The sequence below is a fragment of the Netta rufina genome, assembly GCF_964035555.1.
Source record: "Netta rufina genome assembly, chromosome: 11".
Lineage (NCBI taxonomy): Eukaryota > Metazoa > Chordata > Aves > Anseriformes > Anatidae > Netta > Netta rufina.
Genome location: NC_140134.1, coordinates 8630320 through 8644211, shown reverse-complemented (window position 1 = coordinate 8644211; position 13892 = coordinate 8630320). Strand labels below are relative to the sequence as shown.

The 13892-nt window shown below is 37.2% G+C and overlaps 1 protein-coding gene across 2 annotated transcripts in view; it reads left to right on the top strand.

Moving 5' to 3' along the window:
* The window catches only part of TBC1D2B (TBC1 domain family member 2B), a 39613-nt gene that overhangs the window by 14761 nt on the left and 10960 nt on the right, over nucleotides 1-13892 (top strand). For both annotated transcript variants that reach the window (XM_084293096.1, XM_084293095.1), the window contains exons 4-11: nucleotides 2467-2624; nucleotides 2894-3120; nucleotides 5927-6319; nucleotides 7897-8007; nucleotides 9141-9334; nucleotides 9997-10491; nucleotides 12268-12385; nucleotides 13097-13282. In XM_084293096.1, coding sequence (XP_084149222.1) covers nucleotides 2467-2624; nucleotides 2894-3120; nucleotides 5927-6319; nucleotides 7897-8007; nucleotides 9141-9334; nucleotides 9997-10491; nucleotides 12268-12385; nucleotides 13097-13282 — 1882 coding nt within the window. The remainder of the gene's footprint in view (nucleotides 1-2466; nucleotides 2625-2893; nucleotides 3121-5926; nucleotides 6320-7896; nucleotides 8008-9140; nucleotides 9335-9996; nucleotides 10492-12267; nucleotides 12386-13096; nucleotides 13283-13892) is intronic.

The following is a 13892-nucleotide window of genomic DNA, read 5'->3' as shown; positions in this document are numbered from 1 at the left end:
AAAAGCATGGATTATGTAGGTTTTATACGTTAACATGTGCAAGGAATTAGGCTGCATATATGATCTCAATTGTCACTTTCAGATTGACAAGTGATCTTTTACTGGACTGATGATCATTCATGTGTGTGCCGCAAGAGGTCTGGTTAGTTGTATTAAACCTCCATGTAGGGCAAGGTTGTTAATGTTTTCATAGTGGAGAAAGGGAGTTACTAAACTTGAGAATTAATCACCTCTAGAAGATGTGTGCACTATCTAATATCCTGTTGGATTGTGACTAGTTTTAACCCCAGTATTAGAGAATCAGTCAAGGTGTCTCTAAAACTTCAGAGAATTTTCCACATTACTGGAGGATGTATTCAAGTACCCATAATGTCTTAGTCATGGACTTAGCTTTGCTCTTGAACACATTTATGGTGTTTTTGCCAGAGAATGTGTTCCTATAACAACTGCGTTTACATCCTAAGGAGCAGTGGTGAGTTAAGGTGGAAGAAAGTGAAAAATGGGTCTTTGAGATAAGCTGTATGTATGCTTACAGTAGCTAAAGCTGAAAACATGATTTTCTATTTCTTTAAAATCTATCTTCAAGCACTGATGGTGTTCAAGCCTGAGTTTTTTTTGTCTCAGTGCTGTCACCTTCTTGCATCTCTTGATTGTATAGAACACACATGAAAGTATACTGGACAAGGGTAACGTCAAGTTACATAAAATAAGACTTATAATAAAAAAAATTAAAAATAAGGAATCAGTAGATCATATGTTCAGATCTTAGTTTCTGTTATACTTGTTATACTTCGCTTAGGAAAATGAATGGTTTTGTTTTTGTTTTTTCAAATTTTCTTATAATCTAATAGAAAGCAATGAAGCTGTCATAGTAAAGTGCACATAACAATTCTGTGCAAGAGCTTTACAAAAATCAGCATCAACTGTGATTATTCATGGGCCTAACAGCATTTTAAAAAGTTTTCTAGGAGTAATTTGACTTCTTGTATCTTGTGAGTTGTGAAGCTTCAAAAGGTGGTGTTTGGACAGCCTTTAAATACTGATGTTGACCACGGCCAGAAAAGGCAGCTGGGGAGTACATTCTAAGAAATGAGCCACTCTTCAGAGAATAGCTGTAGAGATACCAGCTGATGATAACTTTGGGTGGCCTAGGAAATGCACTGATCATCATCTAATTTGATCTATTTGCTCTGAACATTAAAATGGAGCTTCTTCCTCCCAACTGAAGTGGTGACCTTACTGAAAAGACTGGAAGGAAATTAAAGGTGTTGCACAACTTGATCTCTGTCACACTTGCAAATTGATTGTTAAAATAGTCTTATTAATAACATTTAGGAATATTTTTGAGTTGCACTTGATTGTTAATCAGTTAACCAGTATAGGAATCAGTATATACTGATTGTTAATCAGTATAGGAAACTTGCACAGCATAATGAATGATTAGACTATGATCAGGCCTTTTCAGCCTGACAAGATATTTGACATCTGATCAAAGACTGGATTGGATCACTAAATAATCGTGAAGGTGTCATATGGCTTGCTTTCTGTTTACAGTTTGCAGAGTAAGAAGAGAGAATGGGGCTGACTGAGTGAAAGTGTCTCTGTGGGCTTCCATCTGCGAAGACTATGTAGGAAATGCTGATACTAAATGTATTTCTTTTCTACTTTTATCTAAAACACTAAGCTGGTTTATGTGGATTGGTGTGGAATTCCCTGTAATCGAACAAAAAGACTTGACAATACTGAGCTACATTAATATTCAGACTTTGGATCATACACAAGTGTGGACTTGAACATTTTTGGCAGCATGATTGTTGTGCTGGGGAAGCTGGGTAGGGGAATCATATCTTGTTTGTGAAGTATATTGCTCTCTTGTAGAATTATCTGTTTGGAATTTAGAGGTTGCCTCTGAAATGTTCATGTAGGTAATTGGCAACATTACACCTCAGGAAGGAAAAACTGCTAAGGAGTCAATCAGCAGCAGCTACAGCAGGTCCCTTGGATGATCCCAAGTTTGATGTTAATCCAGAATGTGATGCTATAACGTGTGTGTTTTGTCTGCATGCTATTCTGTTTAATGCTTGGTGATTATCCTAAAATTTAGAGCTAAAATAACCGATCAATAAAGAGATGCTGCTTTTAAATCTTTCTCTTTTTCCTTGCCAAAACAAGGATAAAACAGAGGATGATAGAAAAGACCATGGGGGTCTACTAAAATATTTATTTATTGTTGAAGTGAAAGAATTCTTCTGTTTTGAAACATCCAGTAGTTGATAGCTGGTCTTGTTTAATGGGATATGCTTTATTTCCTTCGAGCTTTTGTTTGGTTTTGGTTATGTTTGTGTTTTTAGCTTATGTTTTTGTTTGCATTGTTTCAGCTACAGTGGTTGTCTTAAAAAAAAATAATGATAAAATGAATACAAAATGGACAAATGTCGGTCTCTTTTTCTGCTGTGCTTTTCACAGAAATTCAATGTCATCTTTAAGAAAAGGGAATAACGAAAATCGCAAGAGCATATTTTATACCAGTGAAGAGTGGGAATTGCTGGATCCAACCCCAAAAGACTTGGAGGACTCTATGGCCCTGGAAGAAAAGAGGAAAAACTTGGCAGAAGGAAGTAAAGGTAGAAATGGGAGGAAGGAAGAGGAGCTCTTGCCCTTCCTCCTTTATTATAGTGCATTGTGATACCAGTATCTCTGGGAAATTAGTTAAAATTTATCATTTATTCACACATCACATCCAGAGCTCTGTTAACTCTTTTTAAATTTACTTGTTTGTGATGTGTTTGAGAGTATCGAGCTGTTTAAATGTTCCAAAGAGTCTAATAAGTATATTTTTAAAGGAAATTTGAATGCTTTGAAATACCTGTTAATTAAACTACATTTTATGTAGGTCTGACTAGTTCAGCTTTTCCATTTGATTTTGGCCGCATTCCACAAAAACCGAGACGCCCTTTAAAAGACATGATTGGATCAAGCAAAAACCGGAACAGCAGCGACTCCTCTCCAACTGAGTGGTGTTCTGGTAATGGCAACAAACTAGTCTCTGAACTGCAACTGAAGTATCAAAGCCAGCAAGAAGAACTGGAAAAGCTGAAGAAAGATCTTCTGAGCCAAAAGGTAACTAAGCCTTCAGGCAAAGTGCATAAATGCAAATAGATGTGGCAGGTAATTGTTTACCCCTTACAGATACCTAACTATATTAAGAGCTCATTGTTGGTAGAAAATAATGGTATGAAATGAACCTTTATTTATAACAAGTCTTGAACCAAGGACTTCTTATATGTGTATCTTACTCTTTGAAGCTAGCTTTCTCAGTGTCTGCAAAGATCTTCACAGATAACGCAGAAGAAAAACAGCTCTGATTAGTACCTGTAATTCCCGAGGAACTCCTCCTTTCAAGTTTTTCTTTTTTGTTTTGTTTTTGTTGTTTCCTTTGCTGCAGAAGAGGAGAGTGGCGGAATGGTAACTGACACCTTCCCACTCCTATTGCATCACAGTGTATCAGCACAAAAAGATTTTGTGAATCATAGACCCTAAGCATAAATCTGTACATTTAGTATTGCCCTCATACGGTGTTCATGCTTGTATGCCCCCTGCTTGCTCAGATTTATTAAATAACTTGGTTTTTACCTGAAGGAATTTCTCCTCATTTTAAGAAGAAACAGAGTTTAGGTCATGCTTGGTGCTGCTAGGTTTGCTATTTGTGTTTTCCAGTATGCAAGATGATCAAAGGGAAAACAAAGAAATGAATGCCTTTAAACATTTTAGGTGTTCTTTCCAAGGAGTACATTTGTGCTTCTCAGACAGGTTTTGTGTGAAATCTCACTGTGCTCTAATGGAACATTGTGTTTCAGTTCCTTCTGTCCTCATAAGAAGAAAAAGAATACGTACGTCTCAAGTAGCTTGATATATTCTCACTCTTGATACTGGGCTGGATTTAGAACTGTGATAAATGATGGCAAGGTACAATTAGGATGTTTTCCTTGGCAATGTGAGTGACTAGACAGATCTTGTATTTTAATCTATTTTTAGAGAGTAGACTGTAATTGATAACCTACTGTGTAGTTGCTGTTTACCAGCAAGGTCATCTATCACATATGTCCCTGTTGAGTAGGTTTCTCTGATAACTGAATGTCAATTGACATGTAAGTTACCAGTCTGGGTGCTGTTATTTTTGATAAATAGAACACTTGAATATCACAGAACTGTGCCCATGAAATCATCCAGCTATTTAGTAATTAGCAGTTCAGTCCAGTAGTGTTAAGATAGTAACACCGTCAAATCACAATGGAGGAAGGAAGAAAATCTAGTTTCTCAAGCTTTTCCTCAACAAATGATCCTTCACAGACCCCTCTAAAGACTGTAGCTTGATATTTGACTCTGTAGACCCAGGTCTTTACAGTTTACTCTTTGTTGTTTTGGGGAAACAAAACCTAATCTGTTAGAGCTTTGCAACACTCCCAAAATCAGTGGTTCATTCTAGGCATGTCTAAGACTTTCCACGTTTTTGTAAATTTCCAGTGTTTATTCAACTCAAGCTTTAGAAATTTCATAAACAAATTCCTATTTTTGTCCTTGTATTAATGAGTGTCAGAATTATTTAAAAAACGATTGAAGTCCTAGTTTCACTGATAGGTGTTGGAGATACTTCTAGGCTTGAACTTACCCCTCCTGTGGTTCCACAGCATTAGACCATTAACCAAAAACGGGAAACAGGAGAGGTAATAACGTATATTAATGAGAGGTGCCTGTCAGCAGTCTGCTGTTCTTCCTTATGTACTATGTTGATCTGGAATATCTTATTGTTATATAGCTTTTACGCTTCAGCTTTTGGAGAGCTTCTGGTAATAGAAAAGGTAGAGTCTGCTTTAGCAGTATATATTCTATTTTAAAATTTCATTCTTTAACTTTGCATGTAACAAACTTTGCTGGATATTAGCTGGTATTCTCATTCAGGAGCAGTTCAAGACTCAGCCCAGATCTTGTTCACAGAAAACTTAAGTTTCTGAAAGTTGTAGTAGGATCTTATCCCAGCAAGGATGCAAGCAGGGGTTTACTTTCAGTGTAACTGCCTTAAAAATCAGCTGCTTTTGTGTGTGTATACCTTTAGGCATCTTTCATGCAAGTAAAATAAGTATTATAGTGTTGTAATGGTTCAGGGTTTGTGCATTCCCATGGACAAGGATACTGGTAATTTTTTTTAACGAGGAAATAGATGACAAAAATGGTAAGAATCACTGGATAAATTTGTTGTTGCTTAAAAAAAAAAAAATGTTCAGAGACTTCATTGTTTAGTGCAAAGACCACAGAAACTCCTTTTTCTTCTTTGTGGCAAGTCAGTTAATTAATTGGTTCTGTAGCAAGGCTTTTCAAAACAAGGCTGCAAAGACTTTCTCTTAGCAAAGCAGAATGTGTTTTTTTTTTTTCCTCCTTAGTAGCTTTTCTGCATTTGTTAGGGAAGAGGGCAGTTAGTTATCTTTCACTTCTCTGTACTGTAACATTCTTGTTTTTTTTTTTTGTTTTTTTTTTTTTTTTTTTTGTCGTTTAAGCCCTTCTCATTTCTTAGAACAGGGCTTCTTACAAGTAAGTGGTTTTCAGCTTGCAAGTAGGTGCTTTGCTGTAGCTGTCAACAGTTCTTCCTGAACTGGCTGTAGCCTTTCCAGGCAAGGTCCTTAGCTCAGGGAAAGATACTTAAGCCATCCACATAAACCAATCATTGTGAGGTATTAACTCGTTAGAAACCACGTCCTGGAAGTGTTTCCTTCTTTCCTTAAACACCATTGTAAGTTTGTTATAAATAAACTCAGATGCAAAAAATAAAATAATAATTCCAAAGCTTACTTGTGTTTGACATTAGATTTCTAAGCTATAAATTCTCCAGCTTTGTTTTTTCAGTTCAATCTTTTTTCTTTTAAATTCTCAGGAACTTGTGCGACTTCTGCAGCAAACAGTCCGATCTTCCCAATATGATAAATACTTTGCAAGCCGTCTGTGTGAGGGGGTTCCCAAAGACAAATTAGAGCTGTTGCACCAAAAAGACGACCAGATTTTGGGTCTCAACAACCAGCTTGAAAAGTTAAATCTGGAAAAAGATAGTCTGCAGCAGGAAGTAAAGAATCTGAAATGTAAAGTTGGAGAACTCAATGAGCGGCTGGGTATGTTGATGGAAACTATTCAAGCTAAAGATGAAGTGATAATGAAACTGTCTCATCAACTCAGCGAATGTGAGGACAATGCATCATCCCAAAGTGGCGCAGTAAATTCTCCCACGCCCACCTGTATTAATAAGGAACTACAGGAACTGGACAGACTAAAAGTAAGAGCAATGTCTCTGTCTTGATGGATAGGGAAATCTCTGCTGCCTTTAAAAACTACTTTCTAGTCTGCTCTATTTTCTGGGGAGATAACTTCAGCATTTCTCCAAGATACTCATCACCTGAGGCTTTCTCTCCTTGGAATCTACACTTTGAACTGTTGTGTGAACAATTTAAACAGGACTTCTATAGCTGGTCTGTGCAGCTGTAGTACAGTATCTCATACAGTTGGTAATTTAGTCTTTGGTGTGGAGGAAGAGCGATGTGAGAAGTAATCAAAGGAACAGGAAAAAAGTAAGGGTAAGAAAATATAAGCATGGAGGAATACCACCAAAATGCTTGCTTTTTTATTTCTGTAATATCAAATGTGAGGAAACAAAAAACACAAAGAATGAATGGTAAAGGAGAAAAGAAAAGAGGAATATAAGAACCTCTATTACTAATGATGCTCCAGATGTTATCAATGCATGTTATTCTTTTAACTGACCTCAGTGAATGTGGCAGGTTCTTATGGAGTTACTGAAGTTACCCACTTTGCTTTGAACACGCCTACTTGCCTTTGGATAAATGTTGATTCCACACTGATTGAAGTTCCAAGCGATTTGGAATATGAGACACATAGAATATATTAAAACGTTCATAGCTTTATTTCTTGTATGTAAGCCTGGAAGTTTTAGGAAATAAAATTGAAACTAGAAATCAGTAGTCTGGGCAGAAAGGAGAACAAAGCTTGCAGATGCTCATTGTGGGGATGTTGTAGTTGTTGAGAGTCCCTCATCTCACAACCTCAACCTTCAGAAGTAGTATTTGTAGCCTGGAGCCGAGTGAATTTGGTGAGGAAGCTTTTGGTAAGGATTTATATTTTTGTGTGGATGCAGACATGACTGAGGACAGGTAGGGTAACAAAAACCCAGGGGTCATTTCACAGAATCACAGAATTTCTAGGTTGGAAGAGACCTCAAGATCATCGAGTCCAACCTCTGACCTAACGTTAGCAGTCCCCACTAAACCATATCCCTAAGCTCTACATCTAAACGTCTTTTGAAGACTTCCAGGGATGGTGACTCCACCACTTCCCTGGGCAGCCTGTTCCAATGCCTAACAACCCTTTCGGTAAAGAAGTTCTTCCTAACATCTAACCTAAAACTCCCCTGGCGCAAATTTGCTCCCAGTTCTTGTACTGCATGTGCTTCTGGCTGGTGCGCAGCACTACAACCCCTCTGGCATGTTCAGCATGCATGTTTTGATCTTCTCGAGGTGCAGTGAGGGGCAGCTTCACAGGGCTGGTCCTGCCTCATGCCTGCAAGCAGTGAGCAACTGCCTTCTGCTGAGGCATAGCACCGTGCAAGTGAGGCACAGCACCAGCCTGTATACATCCGTGCTCATAGCTATCTAGCCTCTGTGTTTGACTTAAGTGGACACTAAAAATACTTGGTTTGATCTTAGTTATTTTAGTAGCTATTAGGATACCTGTTAGTAGCTGCTTGGTCTCTGTTCTGAAGTATACTTTCTCTGGTAGGTGTTTGCAATCTGTAAGATATATTTATTAAAAATCCAGTTTGTTTTCTTTTATTAACAGGACAATCTTCAGGGTTATAAGACCCAGAACAAATTTTTAAACAAGGAGATTTTGGAACTTTCTGCTCTACGAAGAAATGCAGAAGTGAGAGAGAGAGAATGGCAGGCAAAGGTCAGATTAACACAGCATGTTTTCATTTTGGCTATGTCTAATGCAGTTTTCAAAAATTCACTTGTAAATCTATTCAAGGAACTTAACTGTAACAGAATTGGAACAATTCAAAAGTATGACCTGATAGAGTCAGTTGAAAAACAGTTTTACAGATCAATGTATCTGAATAGATTCTTGAAAAATGTGGTAGATTTTAGAATACTGTTCAGTGCATTATTTCATAATTTATGAACACAGGCATGTGTACATGTATTTCTGCAAGCATATATCACTTGCTCAGCATTAAAACTGCAGTAGCTTAAAGTATGCCAAAAACAGGGTGTGTATGAAAGGATTTGATAGTGTTTTATTTTAATGGCATGTCACAGAATAGGGCTTTCCCCTCTTGAGCATGAAGGATGACTAACTTACGGTAAATGTAACTTTGGAAGTGTTTCTGTGTGGATGAATTTGAGTGTAGAGAAGTTGCAGGTAAATGATAGATTTACACTGCCGTGGGCAAATAATGTACACACACTTGTTGCTAAGGCAAGATACCTGTTGCTAAGTTTCATGGGGTGTGCCTCTCTTTTTAGGGAGGTGGTGTGCACAGCTGCCAAATCTAGAGGCTGTATTTCTGGCATGGAAGTTTGTTGACAACTGCTAAATGCAGTTACCTAACTACTTAATATCTTCAAAATTCCATATGAGTTCTTGGGGTTCAGATGTGCATAGAGTATAACTATTTCTCTAGAAGCACAAAATGATTGAGTTGTACTTCATACAATGTAATAACAAGGTTTACTCAGATTTTCTGCATATAAAGATACCTATGGTAGAAATACAGGTGGACTACTATTCTGCCTTTAAAGAATTCTGTAAAAAAGTGACAAGTATCTGAGGTATCTTACTCAAGTATTTTGTGTGCAGAGATTTATTATATTGTAATAAAAATGTATGCATAGCGTGTATTTTCCACGTTAGAGTTGCTTTATGTTTCCTGGTGCTACGCAACTGGGGAGTAAAGTTCTTGAATTAAGTATCTTTAAGCAACTGAAATGAATAGAAGAATATTGAATCAGATTTGAAGAGATGTGTAGTACAAACTAAATGTCTGAAGATGTGTCCTAAATAGTGTATGTTGTTTTCTGCAGTATACTAGCTTGGAAGCCAAACTCTGTCAGATAGAAAGTAAATACTTGATCTTGCTTCAAGAAATGAAAACTCCTGTTTGTTCTGAGGAGCAGAGCCCTGCTCGTGAGGTTATTGCACAGTTACTAGAAGATGCCTTGAAAGCAGAAACCAGCGAACAACCAGAACAAGCATTTTTCAAACCATACCCAGTCAGGTAATTTTATGCAATTAAAAAGCGTGTGTATATATAAAACATATGGGTATAAATTATGTTGTGAACACACCTTTATCTTTAGTAATAAAGGAAGTACCATCATTGGCAGCCACAGCACCTACCTCTCAGATGAATTCTATCACACCTCAGGAGTTTGTTGTGGGTATCTTGACCACTGGGCATGGTTCTAACAGTGGAAAACAGATGGTGGGGATATATATTTGCAGGACTTGGAGTTTTTAATGTATTTCCCGTCACGAGTAATGGTATAATGAGGAAATTCTTCTGGATATATAAATAAGTGAAGTACTTTATTTGAAATACAGTATGGAATTTAAACTCAAATGTTGCTATATAGCTGCCGAAGGTGAGCAACTGAAGAGATGGACTAATTTGGACTTGACCCTGTTCTTAAATAAATCTCTTAATCTGTGCAGTGATGTATATATTGGTATATGGGCACAAAGTCTTTTTGAATGTGATTTTAGAATATTAAATAAAATACATAGTTTAGAAAAATGTCTGAATATAGTTCAGTTGGAACTTCTTGAAAACTATGGGGAGCAGTCTGAGGGGTATTGGTAATAACCTTAGGATGGGAACTTTCAGGATTGCTGAACACATCTTTAGGATCACTTTTTTTTTTCCTTCTGTCCTTTCAGTGAATATGATATATATGGTTTCCAAACAGTCCCAGAAGATGATGAGGAAGAGAAACTAGTAGCAAAATCACGAGCTTTGGACCTGAGATCACTTTCTCTCAGTGAAAATCGGGAAATCTCCACAGGGGTAAAATGGGAAAACTATCTTGCAAGTACAATGAATAGAGAGATGATGCGCTGTGTGGAACTAAAGAACCTTATTCGATCTGGGATTCCACATGAACATCGCTCCAAGATATGGAAATGGTGTGTCAATCTCCATGTTAAAAAATTCAAGGACAGCACGGTTCCTGGGTACTTCCAGACCTTGCTTCAGAATGCCCTAGAAAAACAAAATCCTGCATCTAAACAGATTGAATTGGATCTCTTGAGAACTTTGCCAAACAACAAACATTATTCTTCCCCAACATCTGAAGGGATCCAAAAACTGCGAAATGTACTGCTGGCATTTTCATGGAGAAATCCAGATATAGGTTATTGCCAAGGGCTCAACAGGTAAGATTTTGTTAACTGTAAGTTATAACTATGCAGTGAAAGAAACAATGTGCAGTTTCAAAACACTTACATAGCAACGGCCTTTTGGACAGCAGTTCTCCTCATGGGTTGTATGCAATTCATAATGTTGTAATAAGTAGATAATTACCATGTTTTTAAACAATAAAAAGCAGAAGACTTGGATCATGAGACTTCTAAAAGCAGCTCTGCAAAATTAGAACTGGCATTAATTCGTAGGAAATGGGCTACTTAAATGTAGGTTTTGCAAGGTCTTCATGTCAACTCTAGGGAATCCTTTTGTGTGCAAGAATTTGTTAGCAGGTTTTTTATATGTTTTTTTAAATAAGCAGAAATAAATGCTTGAAACCTTATTTTTATGTGTGTCTTAAGGCCACAAATTTCATCATTTCTTTCAGGATGTCTTCAGTCAAAGTTGCAGTAATCGTATTAAGGACTATTTTGGTGCTACAAGACTAGGCAAAATTTGAAGTATAATGTCATTACAATTGGCATTTGCTGAAGTAGGTCTGGTAGTTTGAGATCTGTAGTGAAGGAAGGTCTTATCTGAAAGAGACGTGTTAGTCTAACGTGTCGTTGTCCCCATGTTGTAATTCCACAGATGATAGGTTGTGTACTAGTTGATATACCAGAATAGGGTAGAAGACTTGAACTAGAGCAGCTGTATCATTTGAAATGTGCACTGAAGAAGGGTACAGATACAGTAAAGAAGATCCCATGGCAAGCATTTAAAAAGCTACTCTCCCTACCCAAATGCTTACTAAACTTTTATTTATTAAAGGAACTGTTTTCAAGTTAAATCATGGTGGTTTTTAGTCACTTCGCTCTGATTTCTTAATTTATATATAAATGTTGTTCAAAAGCAGAGTACTCATGGATCATAACAATGGATGCACCTGCTTCCCCCCTCTTTTTTAATTGCTTAACATTTCACAAAAGAGAACCTAAAAGAGAAATAAACAATTGTGCAGTTGAGTATACGTAAAGAAGTTAAAAGCAAGTTAAATATTTTTCCATGCTTTGATTCTCTTAAGCTTTCAAAGCATGATAATCTAGTTAAGCTGTGTAATGTCAAAAGCAGTGCATGTCATAGATCCTCTTGCATACAGAAATAAAACAAGTTGAGGTAACCTTTCACATTCAAACAGCTGTCAATGACACAAAGCTATTCCTCTTTTTTTTTTTTTTTCATACTCCTCACTGGAAACAGGAAAACCAGGAATTCTGCTCTTGAATCCTTTTTTTCCTCCTACTTTAGGAAATTCTTAGAACAAGTTAAGTCTTTGAAATATTATAGGTATTTTCCTAAAGACCATGGTATATGAAGATGAAAGTATTGCTTTAGCGTAGTGGATGTAAAGTAAATTTGCTAGAAATTATTTTTCTAAACTTAAAACAATTGTGTGTGAAATGCAGGAACCATCTTCTTTCTTTCAGTAAGGAAATACAGAAGTCTGGGAATCAGAGTAGTAGGTTTAGTAGGTTTAAGACTTGCAAACTTCTAAATAGTTTGCCTTAGTTCCCAGAAAAGTGTGTTCTAGCAAATCACTTTGCTTTTGCCTGCATGTTTCTTACTGAACTGAATAAAAATATTTGGATTGTCTGAGAAGGCATCTCGTTGCCTCAATTGAAGCTGCATTATCTCTTATTAATCCATTTATGTCTGCTGAACAGAAACAAAGGCTCTATTGTAATTCATCTTCATGCATTTTGTGGCATTTATTATAATGTTCTTCTCCAAATAAACCCTATTTTCAGATTGGTAGCAATTGCTCTTCTGTATTTGGAACAGGAAGATGCATTTTGGTGTCTAGTAACGATAGTGGAAGTTTTCATGCCTCGTGATTATTATACGAAAACACTGCTAGGATCTCAGGTACGTGCCGTGCCAAAATAAAGCCTGGCCTGTAAACTGTAGCCAGTTGGAAACTTTGTTCTAAAACTGTTTGGTATGCCTTTTGGGGGTGGGAGTGGGGAGTATGTAATGAGCTGGTGGAAGTGAGTTCCAGGCACCAGGGACAAGGACTCTGAGTATAGAGCTGAAGTGAATGTTCAATGACCTGCTTGGAGCTCCAGTTCTTAACCCCTCATCTAACTGTTAGTTTCACAATGTTGATGGAACTGATTGCTTGTTTCTTTCCTCAAAATGAGTGGGATGGGCTGTGGGCTGTCTTGGGGAGTAGGGGTTGGAATGCATTCTGCAGTATTGTGAGCAGTATACACCTTAGGGCTCCTCTGCTTCCAGGCAGTACTCTTCAGTGCTGCTTTCTCCCTTCTCCAAATCTCTCCCCAGCTCGTTCTTTACTCTGGTGCTTGTGCACTGATGCAGCACAAGTGACCAGTAGCAGGAACACAATGTCTGTGTGTGAGGAGTCCTCTAAGATGTGGTGGATTATGAAGCAAAAGGTTGTTTCAGCAAGGGAGGTGTGCTTTGGAGTAATGGTGTATGGGTTGGGTGCATATAGCATAGAAATGTTGACTTGACAGTCCTGGGACTCCTAGTGAGCTCTAGAAAAATCAGTCCTACTTTGAACCATGTGTATGTTGGAAAATATAGGATCAATAATATCATGTGTCTTCTTTTTAGGTTGATCAGCGAGTATTCAAAGATTTAATGAGTGAGAAACTTCCACGACTGCATGCTCATTTTGAACAGTACAAAGTCGACTATACTCTTATAACTTTCAACTGGTTTCTTGTGGTATTTGTGGACAGTGTTGTTAGTGACATCCTTTTTAAAATATGGGACTCATTCCTATATGAGGGACCAAAGGTGAACTGAATAAGCTGAGTTTTTCAGTTGTTATCTGGTAACAAGATACTGTGGTGTAACTGTTTCAGGGTGCAGGAAGTTGGTTTCATGGGAATCCTGTCACTTAAACTTTGCATAACCTCCATTTTTTTTACAATTGAAAAATAAAGCTATAGGCAGTGCTGTCAATCAGTTTACAATAATTATACGAAAATTGGAGCTAATGTTATAAAGAAGAAAACTTAAGGAGGAGAAAGAAGCATTGCAAAGATGTAAAAATTAGTCGTAACCAAGTATTAATGACTTCTCTGCAGCAACTATTTGCTTTATTTCTGCAGACATCTAAATTTACAGTTGGCCAATAATGACTCTCTGGGCTGGATTCAAAGGATCAAAAGGATTCAATGATTCTTAATAATGACTCTCTATCATAAAATAAGGGGATGGAGATGTAAGAACTTTAATGTTTCATACTTGTGAAATTGTAGTGAAAAAATCAGTGCAGGAAAATCACTGAATTTGAACCCAGTAAAAGCATTAAAGCAGATGTTGGAGAGAATACGAGATCTATAAAATAGACAAAAATCACTTAGTAGTTAGATTTCTTGTCAACTTCATCTGAGCATTCTAA